The sequence below is a fragment of the Otolemur garnettii genome, unplaced genomic scaffold, assembly GCF_000181295.1.
Source record: "Otolemur garnettii isolate 467f Iridium unplaced genomic scaffold, OtoGar3 scaffold00027, whole genome shotgun sequence".
NCBI classification, from domain to species: Eukaryota; Metazoa; Chordata; class Mammalia; order Primates; family Galagidae; genus Otolemur; species Otolemur garnettii.
Genome location: NW_003852422.1, coordinates 12,299,211 through 12,321,733, shown reverse-complemented (window position 1 = coordinate 12,321,733; position 22,523 = coordinate 12,299,211). Strand labels below are relative to the sequence as shown.

The window sequence follows — 22,523 nt, the reverse complement described above, 5'->3', positions numbered from 1 at the left end:
TCATAATGCCCTGGGAATCATGGGCTTATCCTAGGATTCTCAAAAAAGTCAAAGCTGTAATTTAGAAGACTGGGATAGAAAAACAGAGTATTTCTGGATCCTTGGGGGACTAACTAAGGGAAAAGACGTAGTTATGTGAGAAAAGTGTGAATGTGGGGTAGGCGGGCTGATTGGTCCTACTGGTTAAGGGCATATAAAGAACTCAGTGAAATGAGTTGGGAAGGTTTTCCTTGAAAGTAGCAGAAGACTCAGTGAGAATGGCTTAAACAATAAGGAAAAATGATCCTTGCACACGACAAGAAACCCAAGGTGGGCAGATCCAGAGTTGATTAATCCATCCACTCACTGTGTGCCATCCCAGTTTTTCCCGCCCCTCCCTTCTCCATCCCGCCTTATCCTCTTCGGCCGGCTGCCTCCTGCTCACAAAGTAGCTGCTGCCATAGTTGTTATACGCTGACGACAAAACCCTGAGAGGAAGAAGGGGATTTCTTCTTGTGGATCTCTTCTTACCAGAAGGAAGCCTTTTTCAGAAACCCTCCAGCCACTTTTCTGCTAGTCTTAGTGGCAAGAACTATGGCACCTTTGTGACTTGACACCAGTCACTGATGTGGGACATAGAATCGCCTCAGTTGTCTTAGACCAACAGGGCTTGCTCTTGGGTCCTTGGGAGCATGAACCCTTTTCTGAAACACATGGCTATGTGAAATCTACATCCATCCCTTAATGAAAGAGAGCACAAAAGAAGACTGAGGGAAGGGGCTGAATGGTGGCAATGGACAGTTTAGCTGGGCTGTTTTTTTTTTAATTTACAGAGAAAAACTTGACTCCATCCTGAGCTGTCTCTGCTTTCTCACAGTGGGCGTGCTAACCCTCTAAGCAGACAGTTCTGCCTGTCTCCAGCACTACTGCCCACTAGTTTTGGGCTCTTATTTCATGCTCCCGTAAGATAAAATTTTCTTTAGGAAGCAGCAGGTGCATCACCTCCTCCAGGAAGTCTCCCTGCCGCTCTCAGGTTGGCTCTGTGTCTCCTCTCCGTGCGTCTGCAGTACTGTGCACACCAGCATATCACAGTGAATGTGAATAAGAATAAGAAATTATTTAAGGATGATGCCAGGGTCTTCAGCTTGATAAATGGAATAATGGAATTGCCATTGACAGAGGTGAAGAAAGCTGTAGGGACAACTTGGGCTGGGGAGAGGGGCTGGAAAGCCAAAGTTTGTTTCTGGACACATTAAGTTTGAGAGATCTGTTAGAGACCCAAGTGGGGATGCTAAGTAGGCGGTGGATACAGGTGTCTAATTCAGGGATGGTACAAATCAGGAGCTAAGAGAATACCAGTGACATTGAATGCGTGGTGCTGGACAAGGCCGTCTGCAGGATGACTGTAAACAGAGAAGAGGCCCAAGGTCTTAATTCTGTTGTGTTATTACAAGTAGAGTTTGAAAATTGAAATATTTTATAAAAAAATACTGGGAAGCAGTGGCCAAGAAAGTAAGCTGTGGACTGAGAGACCCGGAAGTTAAGGAAGGGAAACGTCTGATGGCGATGAGGCTCCTGGTGAATGAAGGCTCCCCGCGGGCAGGAACTATTCTCAACCATTTTTGTACCTGCACTTCTAGTTAGTGGGACCCAAGAGTGGAACTGAATAGCTGTAACCTCCTCTTTTCTGACATTTTATTGTCCTGAGATAACATGTATTCTAGGATAATATGTATGTACCACATATTCTAGCACTATCTTTTTGTGTCTTAGAGTTTGGATTTTCATTCCCCTGGCTTCACTGATGTCATTGCTGTGCCTGGCTGTGGCTCTGACTGCCTTTTAGGACCTGCTTGTTAGTGTTGCCTCCCTCTCATGGAGGGGCAGAGGGAATGGGGTCCCATCAAAGAGATAAAAACAGGTGGAGAATTTCGTCCAACTTTGCTTTATTGACTGTTTTTCCAAAAGTTATCAGGATGGAGACGTTCTTTTCCCATGAGGCTGCGAAGGTGGGCAGTCTAGTGGGAAAATATCTCACTTGGCTGAATTTGTGTAGCTCAAGAAATTTTCTGCACAAATTACTGGAGGAGGAATGCCTTAAAGCATGGAAATTAAACGCACAAAGATGCAATTCCTTCTGCTCTTTTGCCCCAGAACAGTTACAGATCATTTTAAAATATATGGAAATGAGAGTGGGCAACGTAGTGAGACCCCATCTCTACACAAAATTTAAAAATTAGCTGGGTGTAGTGGCACATTCCTATTGTCCCAGATCCTCAGGAGGCTGAGGTGGGAGGATGACTTGAGCCCAGGAGTTGTGGTTACAGTGAGCTATGATGACCAGACTAGGCCACTCTGTCTCTAAAATACATACGAACACGCACACGTATGTGATAGTGAGATAGCTTTGAACTATTGGCTGAAGAAATAGTAAATCTTCTATTTGTTAGAATCTAAAACTACTGTGAATTTCCTTATAGCATTTACAAATTTCTTAGAAATATGACACAGGCTCTAATTCGTCATGAAGCAGTGTGCCTAGACACTTAAATTCATGAATGTAATAATTGAAGTTTAGATATTATTTGCACCTTCAGGCGATGTTCTGAGATATTTTCTCCTTCTGTTCTCAGGCAGGACTTGGCATAAAAATGGGTTCTCTCAGCACAGCAAATGTTGAATTTTGCCTCGATGTGTTCAAAGAGCTGAACACTAACAGTGTGGGAGAGAACATTTTCTTTTCTCCACTGAATCTGCTTTATGCTCTCAGTATGATCCTCCTTGGTGCCAGAGGAAACAGCGCAGACCAAGTGCAAAAGGTACGGAATGCACCAGAGGTTTGCCCAGAGCCAACTCACTTCTAGTTCTATGCCAAGAACCCTCTGATATTCTGTGAGAGAAAAAACACATTTGAGCAAATCATATTTCTGTAAAATGGATAATAGCTTAATAATGTAATGCTTTGTAATGCAAATAGTGCAATACGTGCGACATGTACTCTCCTTCTTACTGTCACTGGGATCACAAATAGATTTCTCCTTTTACATTTAGAGTTCCTCCTGCCAGGATTTAAATGTGATAAGGAGCACACTCATGGCCCTATACTATTGTCCTCTGGAAGGCTAAACTTATAATAAAACTTGATGATATTTTAGAAGTTACCGCATTTTTAAAAAGTTCATGATTGCATTTGAACTTTATTGCAAACCTGTGTAACTGGTAGAAATCATTATCTCCATTTTAGAGACAGAAAAACTGAGATTTGGAGATGAAAGGTGACTTTTCAGGTTTCATAGGCTAAGTGGGGTGATTTTTCCATTATAGATGTTTTTATTGCCATGGAAAGCCTAGAAGAACCTTTGGGATACCTGCACATCTTACTATTGTTTGTGATGGGAAACCATGAAACATCTTACATGGCCCAAGATGGCACTGTCCTCGTGGATGGCCTGAGAAGGATAGGAGAGGGTAGAAGAACTTGGTGGATAAGAGCCAGTTCTGGAACCTGAGAGACGACTGGGGAAAGCTGTTTCTTTCTCTCAACCCTAATTTCCCTAACATAAAACGGGGACATAGTATCTATTTCATAAAGTTGTTGGGAAGGTAAAACGGGATCTATAAAGGCTTAATTCAGGACATAGAAGGTAACAGTATTATATTAAATGTTACCTATCTCTGTTGGTCTTGATCTGAAATAGAAAAATAGATTATTTACAACTGGCCATTGCTTTTGATGCCATCAATCCTTCTTTGCTTCCTTTTTCCAGGTGCTTCACTATGACCACATTGTACAGTCATTCAAACAGGAGTTTAAGGACCCACGTCAGGTACGATAATATCATTGCTGAGCTGTTAGAGGCTCTTTCATATGAGGGAACCAAGAAATAATAGCCCAAGTGTTGAGCAGCAGAGTCCGCACTTGGCCCCTAAAGGGGCTGACCACGTCTCTTCCCTTCCTCTTCCTGATTATCACCACAGCCTGGAGAGTTTAATCCAATAATAATATGATAACAATAATAAAGTCCTTTGTATTTTATTACCCGATTTATTGTCATCTATACTCAAACTTATCTGTTCTTTTATGGACTGTGGCCCAGGTTGAGCCTGCCGGCCTCGTCTGCATGGTGTTAGATTTCACCTGTCTAATGAGAGGAATGAGAAAAGACCCCAAGGCTTTGTCATACAATTATCTACTGGGAAAACGTGGCCTGATGTTGCCCAGCCCACATGCTCTGGGACTCTGGTCCCTAGTTCTTTCTAGTGGAAGGATTCCTTCAGACATCAACATTATATAGGACTCCTATGTGAAAATAGTTGTGTTTGATTGTGACTGGTTGAGAAAAATACATAAATGCATAGAGATTCACAGAACAGAAGTTGAGTTTGCTTCATGGAACTCAACTTATTATACAAAGGCCATAATTTGGGAAACTTTGCTTCAGGGAATAAAGGCATAACCTTATGATGTCCATGAATTCTTGGTCATTTTCATCCTTAGCAGCACTGCTGCCCCTGAGCTACAGATGATGTGTGAAGTCTGGTCCTTTAAGGGCTGGAGTGTTTGATTAAGTGACCACATAGAAAACAGACGTTGAAAAAGTGTGATAGAGAAGAGCAATAATTCTAAAAGTACAAAGGCAGCAATAAGACTTAGATTATTGCCTTGAATACCCCACTAGGATCTCTTTACCATTTGTGAAAGCCACTTCTGAATTAAACCATTAATGACAATAAGTCTTGTGTGTTTTGCAACAGCTTACAATCCTGCACGCCAACTGACACTGAACTCACAGAGTGATGAGATGTGCTAGAGAAGATTTAGAGATAAAAATCCTTAAAACTCTTTAGTTCTTTGTATTTCTGGGCTTTTTGTTGAGAAACAAACACCTTGCTCATTAGATCATTGCTGTCACCTTTTTGTAACTCTTCAATGACAAGAAAATTAAGAAATTTAATACATTGGGTGGTGCCTGTGGTTCAAAGGAGTAAGGCCCCATATGCCTGAGATGGCGATTCAAACCTAGCCCCAGCCAAAAACTGCAAAAATGAATAAATAAATGAATAAATTAAATTAAAAAAAAGAAATTTAATACATCATTCTTTGTTGACTGATGCTTCAGTGCAGCCAAAGTGGAAGGATTCATTCAGAACTTGGTGCCCTATTGTCTCAAATCAACCAGCCAGATTCTAACTACACTCTCAGCATTGCCACCAGACTCTACGGGACAAAGACAGTGCCCTTCCAGGAGGTGAGTTTACCTGGAATGGTGGTCAACAATGTTCTTGACATTCTCTGAATTTCATGCCATAAAATCAATGAAGAGTGAGAAGAATCACATGGGATGTATCTTTAATAGACTGAATTTTAACTGACTTAGAATTTCAAAGAAATATTTTTTTTTATTTTTTACCAAAACTCTCATTTAAAATTGTGAAATATTATATATATAGATCACATAAAAATTTTATTTCTGAAAAATCACCAAAAAAATTGTTCACAACTCAGGATTGGGTTTGAAAAACAAAATATGCTGTTCATATCTTCTTCAAAGGTCTTTAGTGGCAGAAATGTTATGATCCCACGCAGCTGAGAGAAATTTGGACCCCACTTCAGATGTAATTAATTAATATAAATTTATTAGGAATTTAATACATCTGCAGGTGCACCTATGGGGGGCTGTTGTGTTGGGCCAACAAGCAGCTGCGAATGGCAAATTCAAAGGGCTTATATACTGTAAATCTTGCTGAAGCAAGCACAGCTCAGCCCAGCTCACATAACAACTCAGTATAACTTAAAGGTCACAAGGCAAGGGTACATACATTGGCTCACAGAGGGTTATACGACTCAGGGTGAGAGTACATGCTAATTCAGCTCATATAAGCAAATCGCATTAAGGGTTACAAAATTCAAAACAGGAGTACATATTACCTCATGAAATAGGGTGGGGGTCACATAAGGGAAACATAGTTCAGCACAAGTTGAGAAAGTTTCCAAAGAACTCGAGACTTTCCACAAGCTTTTTCTGGCCTCAAACCCTCCCTTCCTCTCTTCCTTATTTTTAAGCTTATCCACCCTTGAAAGGGCTGGGACCGAGAGACTCAGGAAAAGTCTGAAGGGTAGGGGGCTTGTTCCCCACTGGTCTTAGCGGGGAATCAAGGGGTCTGGGTCATCACAGAATATGGAGAGGTATTGAAAAGTACACTGTGCTGAGAATCAAGAGACCACAGTTATGTTCCTATTTAGACATATGACCTTGGGCTTTACCTTTATGCTTCTACCTTTAAGGACAGAATTAGACTATGATTTCTCTCATTCCAAGAGTTTAGCACTATTTCTGATCTTTTCTAACAGCATTGTAATATGCAGGGTTTTTTTTTTAATTATAGCTTTTTTGTACATTAATGCAATCATGGGGTACAATGTGCTGGTTTTAGATACAATTTGAAATGTTTTCATCAAACTTAACATAGCCTTTATGGCATTTTCTTAGTTATTGTGTTAAGACATTTATATTCTACACCTAGTAAGTTTCACACGTACCCTTGTAAGATTAAGATGCACCATAGGAGTGGTCACACCAATTATTCTCCCTCCACCAATCCTCCCCCCTCCCCTCCCCTCCCTCTAGCCTTTCCCCTTCTTCTTGGGCTGTAGTTGGGTTATAGCTTTCATAATAAAGCTATAAATTGGTTTCATAGTAAGACTGAGTACATTGGATACTTTTTCTTCCATTCTTGAGATCTTTGCTAAGAAGAATATGTTCCAGCTCCGTCCATGTAAACATGTAAGAGGTAAAGTCTTGGGTGTTTACTATGTGTCTTTCTACTTGATACATTACAGCCATTATCTCACATAATCCTTAGATTGTGCTAACCTGCAGGTACAAAATTTCCATTAATTCTACAGATTCTCAAGAGTCAAGTTGACAGAGGTCACAGAGATACTTAAATGGCAAACTGGATTAGATCTGTATCTCAGTCCTTCTTGTTTTTAATTGCTAGGTACTTGCTGTAACTGAGGTGAAAAACAAGCGTTTGTTTGACCTGTATTTTTTTTTTTTTTTGACCCAGTTCCAGGTGGGTGAAGCTAGAGGAAGTCCTAAATTTTTAATGTCCTTCCCCAGCCTAGTAGCTTAGGTTATATGTTAGATGGGACAAGCTTCTGATAGAAATTTTGCAACTTGGAGTGGGCAGCCCCCCTCTTGGTACTATAGATGTTTCAGGGGTGTTTTCTTCTGCTGAAGGCATATGTAGAAGTGGTGGGGATTGATAGTCGGGGTCCTTTGAGTTGGGATGCTCTCTCTAATCCCTTTGCCTTCCCCAGTGTTCCAGACGTATAATAAGTAGATAAAAGTTGATTAGGGATGATGATAATTGAATCTGTTTCTGAAACGGGAAGCTCCTTGTTAGTGCCAGGAATATTATTATTTAACTGTGTCATGAGATAGACTTTATGCTCCCAGGCTGGATTCTGGCTGGAAAAACTCTCTTACAGGATATGGGGAGTTATTTAAGGGTATTTCAGTCACAGTCAGACCCACCTCCAGACATATCATTTTGAGGCTCAGTTTTTGCTTTTAGTTAAGCTTTATTTTTTTCTACCCAGCATTTAGGCACCAAAGAAGCCAGTTAGGCAAATAGAAAATTGATCACCACGCAGCCACTTTCACACCTGCCCTATTTCTAAGTCCTGCGTGGTCCTGTTTCATTCAAAGTGGGGCACAGCAAGGTGGTGGAAATTCACCAGTTCTAGGGCTCAACCACCATGAGTGGTGGTCAATGGGGGTTCCAGAACGCTACGTGGACAGGTGTTTCAGAGTAAGAATTTAGACAAAAGATGGGCTAGGTTCTTTATAATGAGTTTGCATGCAACTTGCACTTAGATAATACGTTACAGGTGAGTAAAATAGTGAATTCCTTAAGATATTTTTGTTTATGTTTTCATAAATTTGAAGACATTGTCAATTGTCTACATCAGAGAATATTATTATCACATTTCTTTATGGTGGCTTATGGGGAGATTGATGTCTACCATGCGGAGGCATTCAGACTTTAGACAAGCACATCATTCAACTCCTCTGGTTCCCACCTTTCCTGTCTATCACAGGAGGACAGCAACTCCTGTATGTCTGCTTGAAGAGGACAGAGTAGGGATAGGATGCAAAGGTACTTACTAGATTGCTATTTGTCATTTTGTTTTGAATGTTTTAGATCTAAGAAAGCCAATGATGCAACAGAAGTAACAACCAAACATTTCTGAACACTCCTTTTGGAGGCGTTTTGGATTTTGTTAAATTTATTTGTTTAATTAAAAATACGTTTTTACGAATTCTGTTTTCTTTGAGATTTGTATAGATGAGCTGCTTTTGTGTCTGAGTTAGGATATTAGAACACATTAAGCAGATGGTTTTTGTTTCCTTTACTTTGTTTTTGAGTTGTTTAATTGTCGTTTCTTTTGCAGCAATATTTAAGTTGTTCTGAGAAACTGTATCAAGCCGGGTTGCAAACTGTTGATTTTGATCGGTCTACAGAAGAAACAAGGAAAACTATCAATGCTTGGGTTGAAAGAAAAACTAATGGTAAGAATAAGTCAGATATGGGTCCTACACCTTTATCTGTGGGGGGCTGATACTGCCTGGGTCAGTATGCAAGGAAGGAAGGTTAGCACCTAACAAGGCAGATCAACAATGAAGGAAACTGGGCCATATTTGGGAGGAGATTTACAATTATTTGTCTTGAATAATCTAAAGTGACTCTGAATAAGCATCGTGTATACTTTTTAGGAGTGTTATTGCAAGCTCTTCAATTAAATTTAAATCTACGTTTCACAATTTTAAAAAATATATGTATTGCTAATATTTCTTTTTTAAAAGGTACATTAAATATTTGATACCAACCATATGTCCATTTCTTTATTTAAAAAATATAGTTAAAGAAAGTTAAGAATATACAAATGTAGAGAGAGATGTAATGAAATCTTACTTATCCATCACTCAGCTGAAACATTTATCACTAATGTCCAGTCTTATTCGTCTGTATTCTGATCCTTCTTCCACCACTTATTTTAGGTTCTTTGGGAGCAAATCCCAGAAAATTTAAAAGTGTCATTTAACATTAACAGAGATTTAGTGAATTTCATAGATACCCACATGCCTCTTTTTTGTTTCATAAATTTGAAGACAATGTCATCACAGAATATTATTATCACATTTATTTATGGTGGCTTATGGGGAGATTGAACCTAAATGACATTTATACATTGTGGTCATTGGTTGATATTTCCCTTAAATCTCGATTTCTAAAATAATTTTTTTGACTGAAGTATATGTACATATAGAAAGGTAAGTTTTTTTTAATGTAGGCTGCTCAGTAAACCATCACAAAGTAAATACGCCCATGTACCACTATTCAGGTCAGGAAAATACAACATTAATTAATAGGAAGGCTGCCCTCACACCCCATCTCATCAACGAAACTCCCTTTCTTTCCAGTGTTCAGACTACTTTGACTTCTGTTACCCCAGAATAGTACTGCTTATTTTCAAATTAAATGTAGTGTCAGTAACCAAGTATGTGTTTTGTGTTTTTAGGTCAGCCTTTGTCAGCATCCATGTGGTTCTGGGCGGCGTAGCTTGTTCATTTTTGTTGATGTATATTTTGTTCTTAGCCTAACTCAAATATATTTATCTCTTCTACTGTTAAATATTTGAGACATCTTTAGTTTGAGTCTATTATAAATAATGCTGCTATAAGAATTTTGATACGTATCTTTTGGTACACATACGGACGCAGTTTTGTTGGGTAATATCTTGGGATGGAATTGCCAGTCGTAAGGTCCGTCTACGCACTCAGTCTTAGCATACACCACGCATTTGTCTTAGGTGTGTGCATCAATTTACTTGCCCAAGCCATAAATGACAATTTCATTTGTTCCTCATCCTTGCCTGGTATTGTCAGTCTTATTAACTTCAACCACAGAGGGGATGTTTATTTTAATTTGCATTTCTTTTATGAATTATATGGGTGAGTGCTTTTCTAGACGCTTCGTATCCTCCTTTGTGAAGCACCTGCTTAAATCTTTTTGCCCATCTGTAAAGATGGCTTTTCTTTCTTTCTTTCTTTCTTTCTTTTTTTTTTAAATAAATTTTCAGGCTTTCTTTACACATACTGATGCACTAGAATAGTAGTATAAAAATAGGCTTTACCTTTTCTGACACCTCTGATTTCCTGCTGGTGGTTGCTTGGGAAGGTGGTGTTGAAAGAGTCTGGGGCTTACTTAACCTAAGGTTATCTGAAAAAGCCTGCAATGGAGTCACTAGATGTTAACCCACGATGGTAGAGAATTTTGTCTGTTTTGTTTTGAATTATAGTCTCAGTTTAGTGCTAGAGAGCCTAGAAAAGCATCTGGCACAGAAAATGCTTAAGATTTTTTGGCACCAATGAACAGTTAACTACTGTTGTCTGCCATGAGTACATGTTAGGGATCCAGGGAAAGACTACTGTCACTTTATCACTCATTCATACGGGTATTTATCCCTTCATCCGAAAATACATATTGAGCACTTAAGGATTGTTATCAGGTTCTAGGATTGTGTTAGGCCCAGAAGTTCAATGAAAATTAAAACCATCATCAAGTGTAGAGTCTGATATTACGGATATCCCTATGTTTCATATCATATGACAAATTATATTCCAAACTGGTTTTATAAATTGCAATGTGCCAAAATGCACCAAGCAAGGAAGCTGAATGTTCAACTTGGATTAGTATCTTTACAAATCAAGAAATTTCTGGTGCATTTTTAGAAATCTTTTTTTCACTTTGGGAGATTTTAATGGAAGTTGTGCATAAGATTACCTTATCCCTGCGTCTCCTCCATTGCTTCCTTCCTGTATTTGCCCTTTCCTTCCCTGCATGGCAAGATTTGGCTTTCTGTTCAAGGACCATTTTGTAGGTCTTGTGTGGTTTCAGCCTCGTGCTGGAGTGAACGCTCACACGGACAGTTGTGCCCTTTACCTTCTCCGGCTGCACCTGTTTGGTGTCAATGATTTCTTTATTCCGATATCAGCAGCACTTTGCTGACCTTTATGGTGGCCTTGTACAACCTGAACTTCATTATCCTTTCCAATGGGCATGAATTGAACATCGTGATTCTGTCTCAGCTTTTTGGAAAGAGGGGAAGACGTAATCTTTCTGTAAATGTGGGAAGGTTCATTGAAATGCTTTTTGTGGTTCTTGCTTTGGTCAGAAGCCACAAAAGGATTGAACTTTATTTTTGGCTGCTGCCTCATTGGCAACAACTGCAAAAATGAAGAGCTATTTTTATAAATCTTGATTTTCAGATATGTGTTTAAGTGCTGTTGTATATTTGCGATATACTACCTCTAGTGCATTGAAAAAATGAGCAAATCTTTTAAAATATTTAACATGTTTGCGTATGTGAGGTCTTGCTAAGTGTAAAGCTTGAAAAATGCTAAAGGTAAGCCACAAAAATTATTACAGAATTTTCTCAATAAATGTAACATGCATGTACACAGCTATGATCTAATAAAAAAAATGTAACATGCAAGGAAGCATTGGAGATATATATAAGCAGACATAAGACAAATTGATCCATCACTAATATATTGGCTGTTCCATGGATGACATCTTATAATTAGAATTAAAAGCTTTCAGTAGTCTTTGAAATAAACTTCATTTGCTAAGGAAGACTCTGGCCAGGAGATAAAGAAGTTCTTCTGGCATCTCAAATTTACAATTAATCTTAAAGAAAATGGCTTCAAATATCTCGTGACCATTGTATTTTAGTTAGTTTGAATCCAATAACAATTATCTTTTGTTTTCTTTTTAATATAAGGGAAAGTCACAAACCTTTTTGGGAAGGGCACAATCGACCCTTCTTCTGTGATGGTTCTGGTGAATGCCATATATTTCAAAGGACAATGGCAAAATAAGTTTCAGGAAAGTGAGACGGTTAAAACCCCTTTCCAGTTAAGCGAGGTGAGTATTTCATTTTCAGATGGGTGACACATTTTGGATATTGCAATAATAATTTAAGATCAATTTATTGTTTGTATTTTTGTGTGTGTGTTGGAAGATATATATATATATATTTTATTGTTGGTGATTCATTGAGTGTACCAAAAACCAGATTACATTGATTGCATTTGTTAGGTTAAGTCCCTCTTCTAATTGTGCCCTGCCCCCCGAAAGGAGGGTCACACAGTGTGACCTCCCCACCCTCGTCCCTCCTTCTCTCTCGCTGCTCTTCCCTTTCCCTACCCCACTAAGGTCAATTAAAAAAGATAAAGTGGTCTAGGTTTATGTTAGGTCAATTGTGTTTTCCATGAGTTTTCACTTTTCTCTTAAGTGACAGTAACCCTTTCTCACAGGTCGCCTAACTGGAGGCTTTGAACACTATGACTCCCTGGTGGGGAAGACAACCCGTTCTTTCCTTAATGTTCCATCTGTGTATTCCTTCCATATATACAATGTTTCCTCTCTAATAACACAATGAAATTATGTTACTGTTCCCTAGACGGGGTCTAACTGAATTAGAAAAATGATCCCATAATATTATTTTACCATGTAAATTATTCTTTTTTTTTTTTTAAATTTCCGATCCATATGAGAGTACAAACGTTTAGGTTATCATTTTAGCTAGAAACCTTGGCTTTGTTTTTGGCAGACCTAAGTTACCTATATATATTACTAGATATATTCAGTCTGCAAACATGACTTTTTAAAAAATAAAAATATGACAATTTCTGCAAAGAAAAGTAAGATAGAATATATTCTGTAGCTTATATATTTACCTCTGGCTTTAGAGTGTTAAAGTAAATATTCATGTTAGACAAAGAAAAACAGTATACATATATACGCATCCCCATGTGTCACCTTACTGTGTACTTACACTCTTTTTTTCTTAAATAGGGTAAAAATGTAATTGTGGAAATGATGTATCAAACTGGAACCTTTAAATTGGCCTTCATAAAGGAGCCGAAGATGCAAGTTCTGGAGCTGCCCTATGTTAACAAACAACTAAGCATGATAATCCTGCTTCCAGTAGGCACAACTAATCTAGAACAGGTAAATTACAAGAATGGAGCTAAAGCACATGCGCACATGCACGATGTATACACACATGCACACACACACACGATGTATACACACATACACACACACACGATGTATACACACATGCACATACACACATACTGTACTCTGTGATGGCAATGCAGTCAGCCATTGATTCACAGCCTAGGCTTGGCCATATTGGTCTGGAGACTGTAAGTAAATGAAGGGGGACACGTGGTCCCTGCCCTTAGACAATGTACTTAGAGAGGACAAGCTATCCTTACATGGAAAAAGGCACATGGAGGTAGAAGCACCATCTTGTACAAATACACCCACTATTGGTTGTTTGATAATTAGGAGACTTCTTTCTATAGTAATGTAATGATAATGCTGGGTGGGTTCCTAGTCCTCAGAAATCCGATCATGCCATCTTGCTCCCAGGGCAGGATTTCTGATCCAAATGTAACATATTTTCATGGGCTAGAGCCATTTTTTAGCCTCCTACTTTTGTAAGGAAATGAACACCACAATCCTTAAGAAGAGGTCATGGTGGTGGTTGGCATTTGGGTCCCAGTCCCCATAGATATAGCCAACACTTTCTAGCACAAGCCTGTGAGGACTGTCCCACCTCCTCATCTGACTGGGAGCCTTCCATACACTACCAGAAGGACACAGTTTGTTAGGAGAACAACTGAGCCTACAGAGGTCGACACAGGCAGGGGTTTGTAGGTCAGGGAGTACTGGCTCGAGGTAAAACCATGTGGCACAGATGGGCAAGAGGGTGTGTAGAGAGGCTTCATGAGAGAGGTGGGCTAGGATGTGTGCATTTGGATTAAGAAGTGAGGGGGCTACCCTTTGGGAGGGAGCTGTAGTAACAGAAGTATAGTGTGGCCATGAGAACAAGGGGGCCTAGGAGTGTGGATGTTTCAGAGGGGATTAGGCTCCCAGGGGCCTGTGGTTGACTGGGGTGGAAGAGATTTGGAGGCATACAGACAGTTTGGAGGCAGTTTAGACTCTGCAGAAAGTCCTGTGGGAGTAGAAAGTGTCTAAATTAGAATGAGGAATCAGGAAGACTTTCCTAGGAGAGCAATTCTGATGCAAACCTCATCAGATGAGAGAAGATGAAGAGATGAAGAGCGGGGACCCTGCTGCTCCAAGCCAAGCAAAGAGCACGTCCAGATGCTCCAGAAATGAGTTCATGACATCATGGTAACTTGAATTAGGGCACAAAAGGCAGAAGGAAAAAATGGTTCAGAAGAACCAACTTTCTTTTTATGACAGATTGTATATTGTCAAGTCAGGGAAAAGATGTCAGAAAGTTTTAAACTCTTGGACTGGAATGATGGGATGTGATGTGTGTGGTGGTTCAGAACCATGGAGAATACTGGTGGGAGGGTTCAAACACTACACCCAAGTACACCCATGGGGAGACATTAGGAGAGTTTACCAAAAAAAAAAAAAAAAAAAAAAAGTAAAAGAAAAAAGAAACTGATGGAGAATGAGAAGTCAGTGTTCTGAGGCTGCTTTGGAAAACCTGACCGTGGGTGAGGGGCTGACATTCTGGGTGTAGCACAGGGAGGTTGGGGGAGTTCAGCGCCCAGAACTTAGCAGCTTCGGGAGCTCAGGAGACAGGGAAAGAGAAGGGCACCATCAGAGCAGGGTAGGGGACCCCGGCCTCACAGATGCCAAATGACCATCTGGTTCATAAAGGTGGGCACTATTAAATGTTTCACATCTGAGAACCAAGAAGAAATGATTGCATTCACCTGGGAAACTGGAACACAAGGACTTCGTTTTATTTCCTTTTTTTATTGTTTGGAATTCATTGAGGGTGTAAAGAATGAGGTCACGTTGATTGCACTTGTTAGGTAAAGTCCCTCTTATAATTGTGTCCCACCCCCAAGAGGTGTGTCATACACCGTGACCCCATCCCCCTCCCTCCTCCCCTCCCCCCACTCCCTTATTCCTCTACCCCACCTTATATTAAATCATGTACTGCCTTCATGTTACAATTGAGTACATTGGCTTCTTGCTTCTCCATTCTTGTGATGCTTTACTAAGAAGAATGAGAACACAAGGACTTCAGAGACGATATAGGGAGAAGGATGGGTGAAGGCCACACACTGGGGGAATCACGGCAAATGACTGCAGGGTATATACTTGAGAATTTAATTATGAAATTTAGATGGGAAGTAGAGAATAGAAAAGGCCAGGTGAGGCTAAACACAAGCTGATTTTTTTTTTGCTGGGTAGATAGGATGTTTTATAGGTGGAAAAGAAAATGATGAAATCAAACTACTCACACTGAGAAGTATAAGAACAAACGGCATTTAATGCAGAGGGCGTGTTTGGCTCACATGGGCTCACCTGAGTTTTGTCCCTTAGGTAGAAAAACAGCTGACTGTGAGAACATTTCACCAGTGGACCAGCTCTTCCAACATGATAGAAAGAGAGGTGGAAGTCCATCTCCCCCGATTCAAACTTGAAATCAAGTATGAGCTAAATTCCCTGTTAAAATCCCTGGGGATGACAGATGTCTTCAACCAGAACAAAGCTGATCTTTCTGGAATGTCGGCAGCCAAGGGTCTGTATTTATCGAAGGTCATCCACAAGTCATACTTGGACGTCAGTGAAGAGGGCACTGAGGCAGCAGCTGGCGCTGGGGAGAGCATCGCTGTGAAAAGACTCCCCATCCGGGATCAGTTCCTGGCCAATCACCCCTTCCTGTTCTTTATAAGGCATAGTCATACCAACGCGATTCTCTTCTGTGGCAAGCTTGCTTCTCCATAAACAGCTGGAACTGACCAAGACTCAGAAGGACAGAAGAGGCAAGCCCGTGATGAGTCCATGGAAAAAGGCTGTGCCACTTCTGTGCCTTGGTTTGCTCATCTGCAGAATGGGTCCAGGATCTCTCGCAAAGGTGTCATGTATTGATGAACCCAAGGCTCCGCTAATCATGGAAGAAGGGGCATCCACACAGACGCTTTCCGAGCTCTCCTACTTTGGGGGCCTTATTTCAGTGCTTACCAAATAAACAAACCAGTAAACCAGCAGAACCCATGAATTTAATCACCAAAGTAGCCTTATTTCTTCTCTTTATTTTTCTGTAAACCTAAAACTGCTCCAAAAATATAAAGACTTATTTTCTGAAAAAGAAGTTGGAGGGTAAGTGGGGAGGAAAATTTCCTTGCCTTGGACTTCATAAAATGGAAGAAAAGTCTCAATTTTTTTCTCAGAGTTTCTTGGATAACATGTGGGCTTAATTCCTGTTGTCCTCAAAAGTTCTTCTAAGTTCATCAGTGGTCTGATATTCCTCGTCAGTGGTCCTTATTCCTATTGACACTCAAAAGTTCTGAGTTTATCAGTGGTCTTTCCCCCCTTCTTACTGCACATGTATCCGAGCTCTCAGATCTGTGCTCGGCACCTGTGAGTCACAGCGGGTCATGAGAACAGCTGAGGGATTCCGGCCCATCTGATTCAATACAGGGTGTTGTTAACAGGAGGTTGATCTGTTTAGCGGTTGCTGATTTTTTAGGTACTATTTGAATAAGTGAAATTGTTAGAAAGGGTTGAGAATCTTCTAGCATCTCCACAACAGTTTGCTAGCACTAAATAACACAATCAATTTTACCAATTAGCCAGTTAAATTTTATTCAGCTTTTACACTGAAGTTGGGATCTCTTTGTCAATCAGTGTGTTTTGGGCTCTTCCTTGTGGGTGAGACAATAACCTGAGGGGAATATGAGACTTGGTCTATGTGTGTGAGACCTTGCTGACCGCAGCCGTGACAGCTAACATTTGCTGAAGTGGCCTTACTACATTCCAGGCACCGTGCTAAGTATTTTACCAATTGGTCCCTCAACCCTATGTGGCGTGTACTGCTATGATCTGTAGTCAAAGATGAGAAGACAGAGACTTGGAGAGTGACAGTAATTTGTCCAGGGTCACCGTGTGAGTTGCAGTGTCATGATTTGATTGGGCTTCAGACCCCATGTCCTGCTCTCTGCGCTATGACTTTAATGACTCAGGACATTTGTGGAAGTTGGAGGAGGAGTTATATTTGCAATTTAGAGACCTGAGTTCTAACTCTGCTTCTGCCACAGCTCCTTTGACAATCCTATAGTTCCCTAAACCTTTTGAGCTAAATGACACTAATTTAGAGACGGCAGATGTGTTGCCGCTGGGTTACTGGGGAGAAGCTCTTCCCTGGCTTGGATGATAGGACCTGTGATTTTTATAAGTGTATACATTCTCACCTACCATAGAAATACAGATACACACTCTCTCCACTTCAGCTTCCGTGTCTTTATAAGGTACTAGAGTACCTCCAGCCTTTGTGCTGAGAGGCCCTTTTGACTCAGCTCCTGTCTCCTTATTTCACAAGGCTTAGGATTTCAGCCTCAGCAAGTATCCAGTTGCCTTGGATGAAGCATCAGCCTCTCCTAGTGGCAAAACCTCACTCCCTGCCAGTGTTTCTTTCTCTTAAGTCCCGCCTCCCAGCTAACGGTGTGGGAATTCACCTCCTTCCCTTCCCCATGTGGTGAGAAGAAGCGTCCCTTTCCCCCCTTTCCTGCAAAGAAACCCTCATTCTTCATCCTCCATGAGCAAATCCTCAGTGTGCTTACCAGTCCTTTGGGTGCTGGCCTGGAGCCCAGGGTCACCAGACCAGGCCCACAGTCTCTTGGCCTGTCCTGAGTGGACACTGAAGCAGCCTTCTTTACAGCATGGTGGATTAGCCCAAGGCTGATATCTGCTTTGGGCCTTCAGACAAACTCAGAGGCGGGATAAGTCCCATTTAACATCATCGCATAGTCACATTCTTATAAGATAAAGTTGGAATTGGAGTTTTCTGGGGTAAATGAGGGGAAGGCTTAGTTTTCAAATAAGACAGAGACCAAGTGGGATTTAAATGGTTTCTGAAAAGGTGGGGAGATGGAAATGTACCCCCAAACACATTTGCTTATATACCAAGGCAAATGGGCTAACCCCTTTGAAAATCTTTATCTCCACATTATCCAGGTGGCTCCGGGGGAATAGGGGCCACAGATAGAGGACAGGTGAGGGCACTTCGAGCCATGGCTGGGATTGATGAGGACAACAGTTGTACTCTTAGCTCCGGGGCCAATGGTCCTCAAGGAAATTACATCTGTCCTGGCCCTTTCTTGCAGGATGCTGCAGAGGTAGATACCTTGGCTGTAATGTTCCCAGCTGCAACAGGGTAGAAAAAAAATCAGTGAGAAAAAGACAGCAATTGCCAGACAGGTGTGTCTTATAGGATATCATAGCCAAATAGCTTACAATTGTCACCTAAGTTTTTGATTATCCCCAAGGCCAGAGAAAGCAAGAAAATATGGGTCCTTAAGTATACAAAAAGAATTGAAGAAGTGCCCATCAACCCATAAATAGATTAATAAATTGTGATATATGTACGCCATGGAATATTATGCAGCCTTAAAAAAATGGAGACTTTACCTCTTTCACGTTTATTTGGATGGAGCTGAAACATATTCTTCTTAGCAAAGTATCTTATGAATGGAGGAAAAAGTATCCAATGTACTCAGCCCTACTATGAAACCAATTTAGAGCTTTCATATGAAAGCTATAACCCAATTATAACCCCAAAATATGGGGAAAGGAGAGAGGGAGGGGTGGGGGAGGGGAAGGATGGGTGGAGGAAGGGTAATTGGTGGGAACTACATCTACGGTGCATCTCACAAAGGTACATGTGAAATTTACTGAATGTAGAATAAAAATGTCTTAACACAATAAGAAAATGCCATGAAGGCTATGTTAACCAGTTTGATGGAAATATTTCAAATTGTATATAAAACCAGAACATTGTACCCCATGATTGCATTAATGTACACAGCTATGAGTTAATTAAAAAAACAAGAATTGATGATACTTAACATGTCTTGTATCTCTGAGGCCTCCATAAGGAGAAACAGATGACGTAATAATACTAGGTAGAAAAGCAGAAACTTGGATTCTTACGTCTTTACACTTGGTAAACACAGACTATATTGTGTACTCACTTGAATTCCCAACCTAGAATTTGAACTTTATTTTCAAGGGGTGGGAACATTGAACATTTCTGATCGAGGAAGTGGACATATTTAACACGCCGGTTCTGTGAGGTTAAAATCCACAAAACGATTTTTGCGCAGTTTCTGAACTGTGGAAGGCAGTTCACCATCCCATCACTAGATGGCAGACTTGGTCTCTGGAGGGAGAAAGGGTGTGGAGAACGTAGGATATTTAATTTATGACTTATCTGAGTCCTCCTGGTAAAATAGATTATGGGCTTTTTTTCCATTAAAGCATTAGACGTATCTGTTAAAATTCTACTAGATTAATTTCTTTTAGTGTGAATTTGATAACTCCACTTTTCCCCTTGTGTGTTGGTTGTGTACCAAATGCGCAACAAAGCCGTGTTCGTGATACAGAAGGCTGTGGCTTCAGATATTTCTCTATTCAGGAATACAGATTCCTGACTGTCTCTGCAATTAATCTGGCCTCCATTAGGGACTCAAAAATATTTGAGCTTTTAATTCTTTTCTTTCTTTCATGTCCCAAGCCCCTCAAGTTTAAAATGTCTGTTTTATTTTGGAGAATTTAAATCTTACCAAAAAGCTGCAACCGTACTAACGAAGAGTTGCCTCGTACCTCTCACTCCATTTTCCAAAAAATTAACGTCTTCCACAATCATAGTGCAAATATCAAGAGTAAATAGGAATATTGGGAGAATCTTATTAACCGAACTAAACATCTGACTTAAATTTTACCTATTTTTCCTATCGTTGCCCACCTTCTGCTTTGAGATCTCGTCCAGGATTTCACATTGCTTTTAGGTATTTTCTCTTCTTAGTCTCCGCCAGTCTGTAACAGTTCCTTGGCCTTTCCTTGTGTTTCATGACCTTGACAGTTCTGAAGAAGACTGATCAGGCATTTTTAGGATTGTTTATTAATTTGGATTCATCTGGTGTTTTTTCCTAATTGCAGTGAAGTCACGCATTTTTGGCAAAGACTCAGAAAAATGGCGTTGTGTCCTTCTCAGTGGACGTTTCCATTACTGGTGGGTAATGTCTCCCAGGAACCCTGGGCTGATTTGATGATTATTTCTCCAGTGTCCAGTGACTCCCCAGCCCCTTTGCAGTGAATAAGTACTTTTGAGGAGATTCTTGGAGACAATGCCATTCCTGATTCTCCTCAAACTTTGCCCACAAACTTTAGCATCTATAATTTCGTAAGAACCTTCCAAAATAGTTTTTCTTTTCTTTTCTTTCTTTTTTTTATTGAATGGTAACTATGTACATTAATGCACTTCTGGGGTACAGTTTGGGGTTTTCACACACAATCCAAAATACTTCCATCAAACTGGTTAACATAGCCTTCGTGTCATTTTCTTAGTTATTGTTTTAAAACGTTCACATTCTACTCTTAGAGTTTTTCTAATTAACACTTCCACCAGCAATTTATGGGAGTTCCAGTTGCCCCGTATACTCAGTGTCAATCTTACTAAAAATATAATGCTGTGGATGTGCAGTGGTGCCTTATTATGGCTTTAATTTGCATTTCTTTGGCAACTGATAATTTTGAACATCTTCTCATATGCTCTTGGGCATTTGGATCTCTGCTGTTGTGAAGTTCCTGTTTAACATGTTTCTCTTGGGTTGTCTTTCCTTTTATTATTGACTGTTCATATATTCATGTATATATATACTTTTATACATTCGTATTATATATATTATATATGTGCAGTCAATGTAGACCTTTTATTGAAAAGGCTGTCTCCCCTTTTGTCACTCGATGGTGACTGTATTGAAGCACCATCAAGCAGGTTGGCCTGTTTCTGGCCTTTCTGTTCTATCCCACCCATCTCTCTGTCTATCCTCGAACCAGTGTCACCCTCTTCGATACCGGAGGTTTATAGTTTGGCATCTGGGAATGTGAGGCTCCAACTTTGCTTTTTTACATCAGGATTGTCCTCATTAATCTCAGCCTTCTTTATTTTCATATACGTTTTAAAATCAGCCTGTCAATTTAAAAACACAAGACACTCACACACAAATCTGCTGGATTTTAATTGAATTAGCAAAAATTAAAAAGAATGATGAAATAATTTGGGGGCATCGACACATTCACAACGTTGAGTGTTCCAATCCACAAACGTGATACATCCTGTCAATTAAATATTCTTCACTTCCCCAGCTGGGTTCTTCAGGCTTCTGTGAGTTCTTGCACATATTTGATTATTTTTTGCTCCCTTTGTAAATGTCACAATGTTTAAAATTTGCTAACCAAGTGATACAAACGTCAGGGTAGAAGAAGAGATTCAGAGTCATGGATAAATCTGGTAGGGAGAATTCATTTTGTGTTATCATTTCTGTGTTTTGATTTATTTTTGTTTTGTGGTGGTGGTTGTTTTCCAAAGCCTTGAGCTAGGTGCAGGATCCTCTACGGCCAGACCCCCTTCAGATTCCTTCAGCTGAGAGCTTCTTCCTTATTTTTAATTTTTATTTTACTTATTTATTTTTTTGAGACAAGGCTCACTCTTTTGGCTCAGGATAGAGTGCAGTGGCATCAGCTTAGCTCACAGCAACCTCAAACTCCTGGGATAAAGTGATCTTCCTACCTAAGTCTCCAGAGTAGCTGAGACTACAGGTTCCCTCTGCAATGCCTGGCTAATTTTTCTATTTTTGGTAGAGATGGGTTCTCGCTCTTGTTCAAGCTGGTCTCAAATGCCTAAGCTCAAGTATTCTCCTGCCTTGGCCTCTCAGAGTGCTAGGATTACAGGCATGAACACCTGGACTGTGTATAAATTCTGTTCTAACCATTACAACATGTACATCCTTAGAAAAGCAACTGACTTGAAATCTCAATTCTCAGCTGTAAAAAGGAGATTAATAATAAACTAAATAGTACTAATGATATCAATGCTTGTGAGTGTCAAGAGTGATGCTAATTTGTTATTATCTGTTGCTAAACTTAACCGGTGCAATATTGTTAAGTTATGAAGTCAGACACGACATATAAACCCATCAATATTTGACTGTGTGGTTTGCCAAAGCCTTCAGCCCACATCTGACTTTCAGGGTGCCATTTAGGACTTTAGGATAAAAGATGGAAGACTCTGGCTCTCATTCTAGATGTCTGGCTGGCCACCTGATTTTGAAATCATTCAAGGAGGGACAAAATCCTTTACTCTGAAATTTGAAGGAAGACAGTGTACAAGTTTCTCTGGGAAACTGATGTTGATAAACCTGCCACATTAAAAAATAAGGATAAAAATCACTGCTTTGGGAAAGAACAGCTTTTGGTAGAGGTGATGGGGTCAAAACAGAGAGCTGAAGGGCACTGGGGTGTGAATGGGGGGGGGGAGGAAATGAGGCCACATGTTTTGTTATTTCCTAATTCCAGGCTTCGCAACAGCAGATCTAAGTTTTCTGCACTCATAGGGGTGTGTGTGC

The 22,523-nt window shown here is 40.2% G+C and overlaps 1 protein-coding gene across 2 annotated transcripts; it reads left to right on the top strand.

Annotated features, from left to right (window-relative positions):
* The first annotated feature begins 2,619 nt into the window (after nucleotides 1-2,619).
* SERPINB11 (serpin family B member 11) lies at nucleotides 2,620-15,843 on the top strand. 2 transcript variants are annotated; one of them, XM_003788413.2, is made up of 7 exons: nucleotides 2,620-2,798; nucleotides 3,747-3,806; nucleotides 5,100-5,228; nucleotides 8,441-8,558; nucleotides 11,834-11,976; nucleotides 12,910-13,065; nucleotides 15,439-15,843. In XM_003788413.2, exons 1-7 carry the CDS (start codon nucleotides 2,631-2,633, stop codon nucleotides 15,841-15,843), a joined length of 1,179 nt encoding a protein of 392 aa, XP_003788461.1. In that variant the 5' UTR covers nucleotides 2,620-2,630. The 2 variants fall into 2 exon arrangements, with proteins under 2 accessions (XP_003788461.1, XP_012659741.1); XM_012804287.1 differs by lacking the exons at nucleotides 8,441-8,558; nucleotides 11,834-11,976.
* The last annotated feature ends 6,680 nt before the right edge of the window (nucleotides 15,844-22,523 follow it).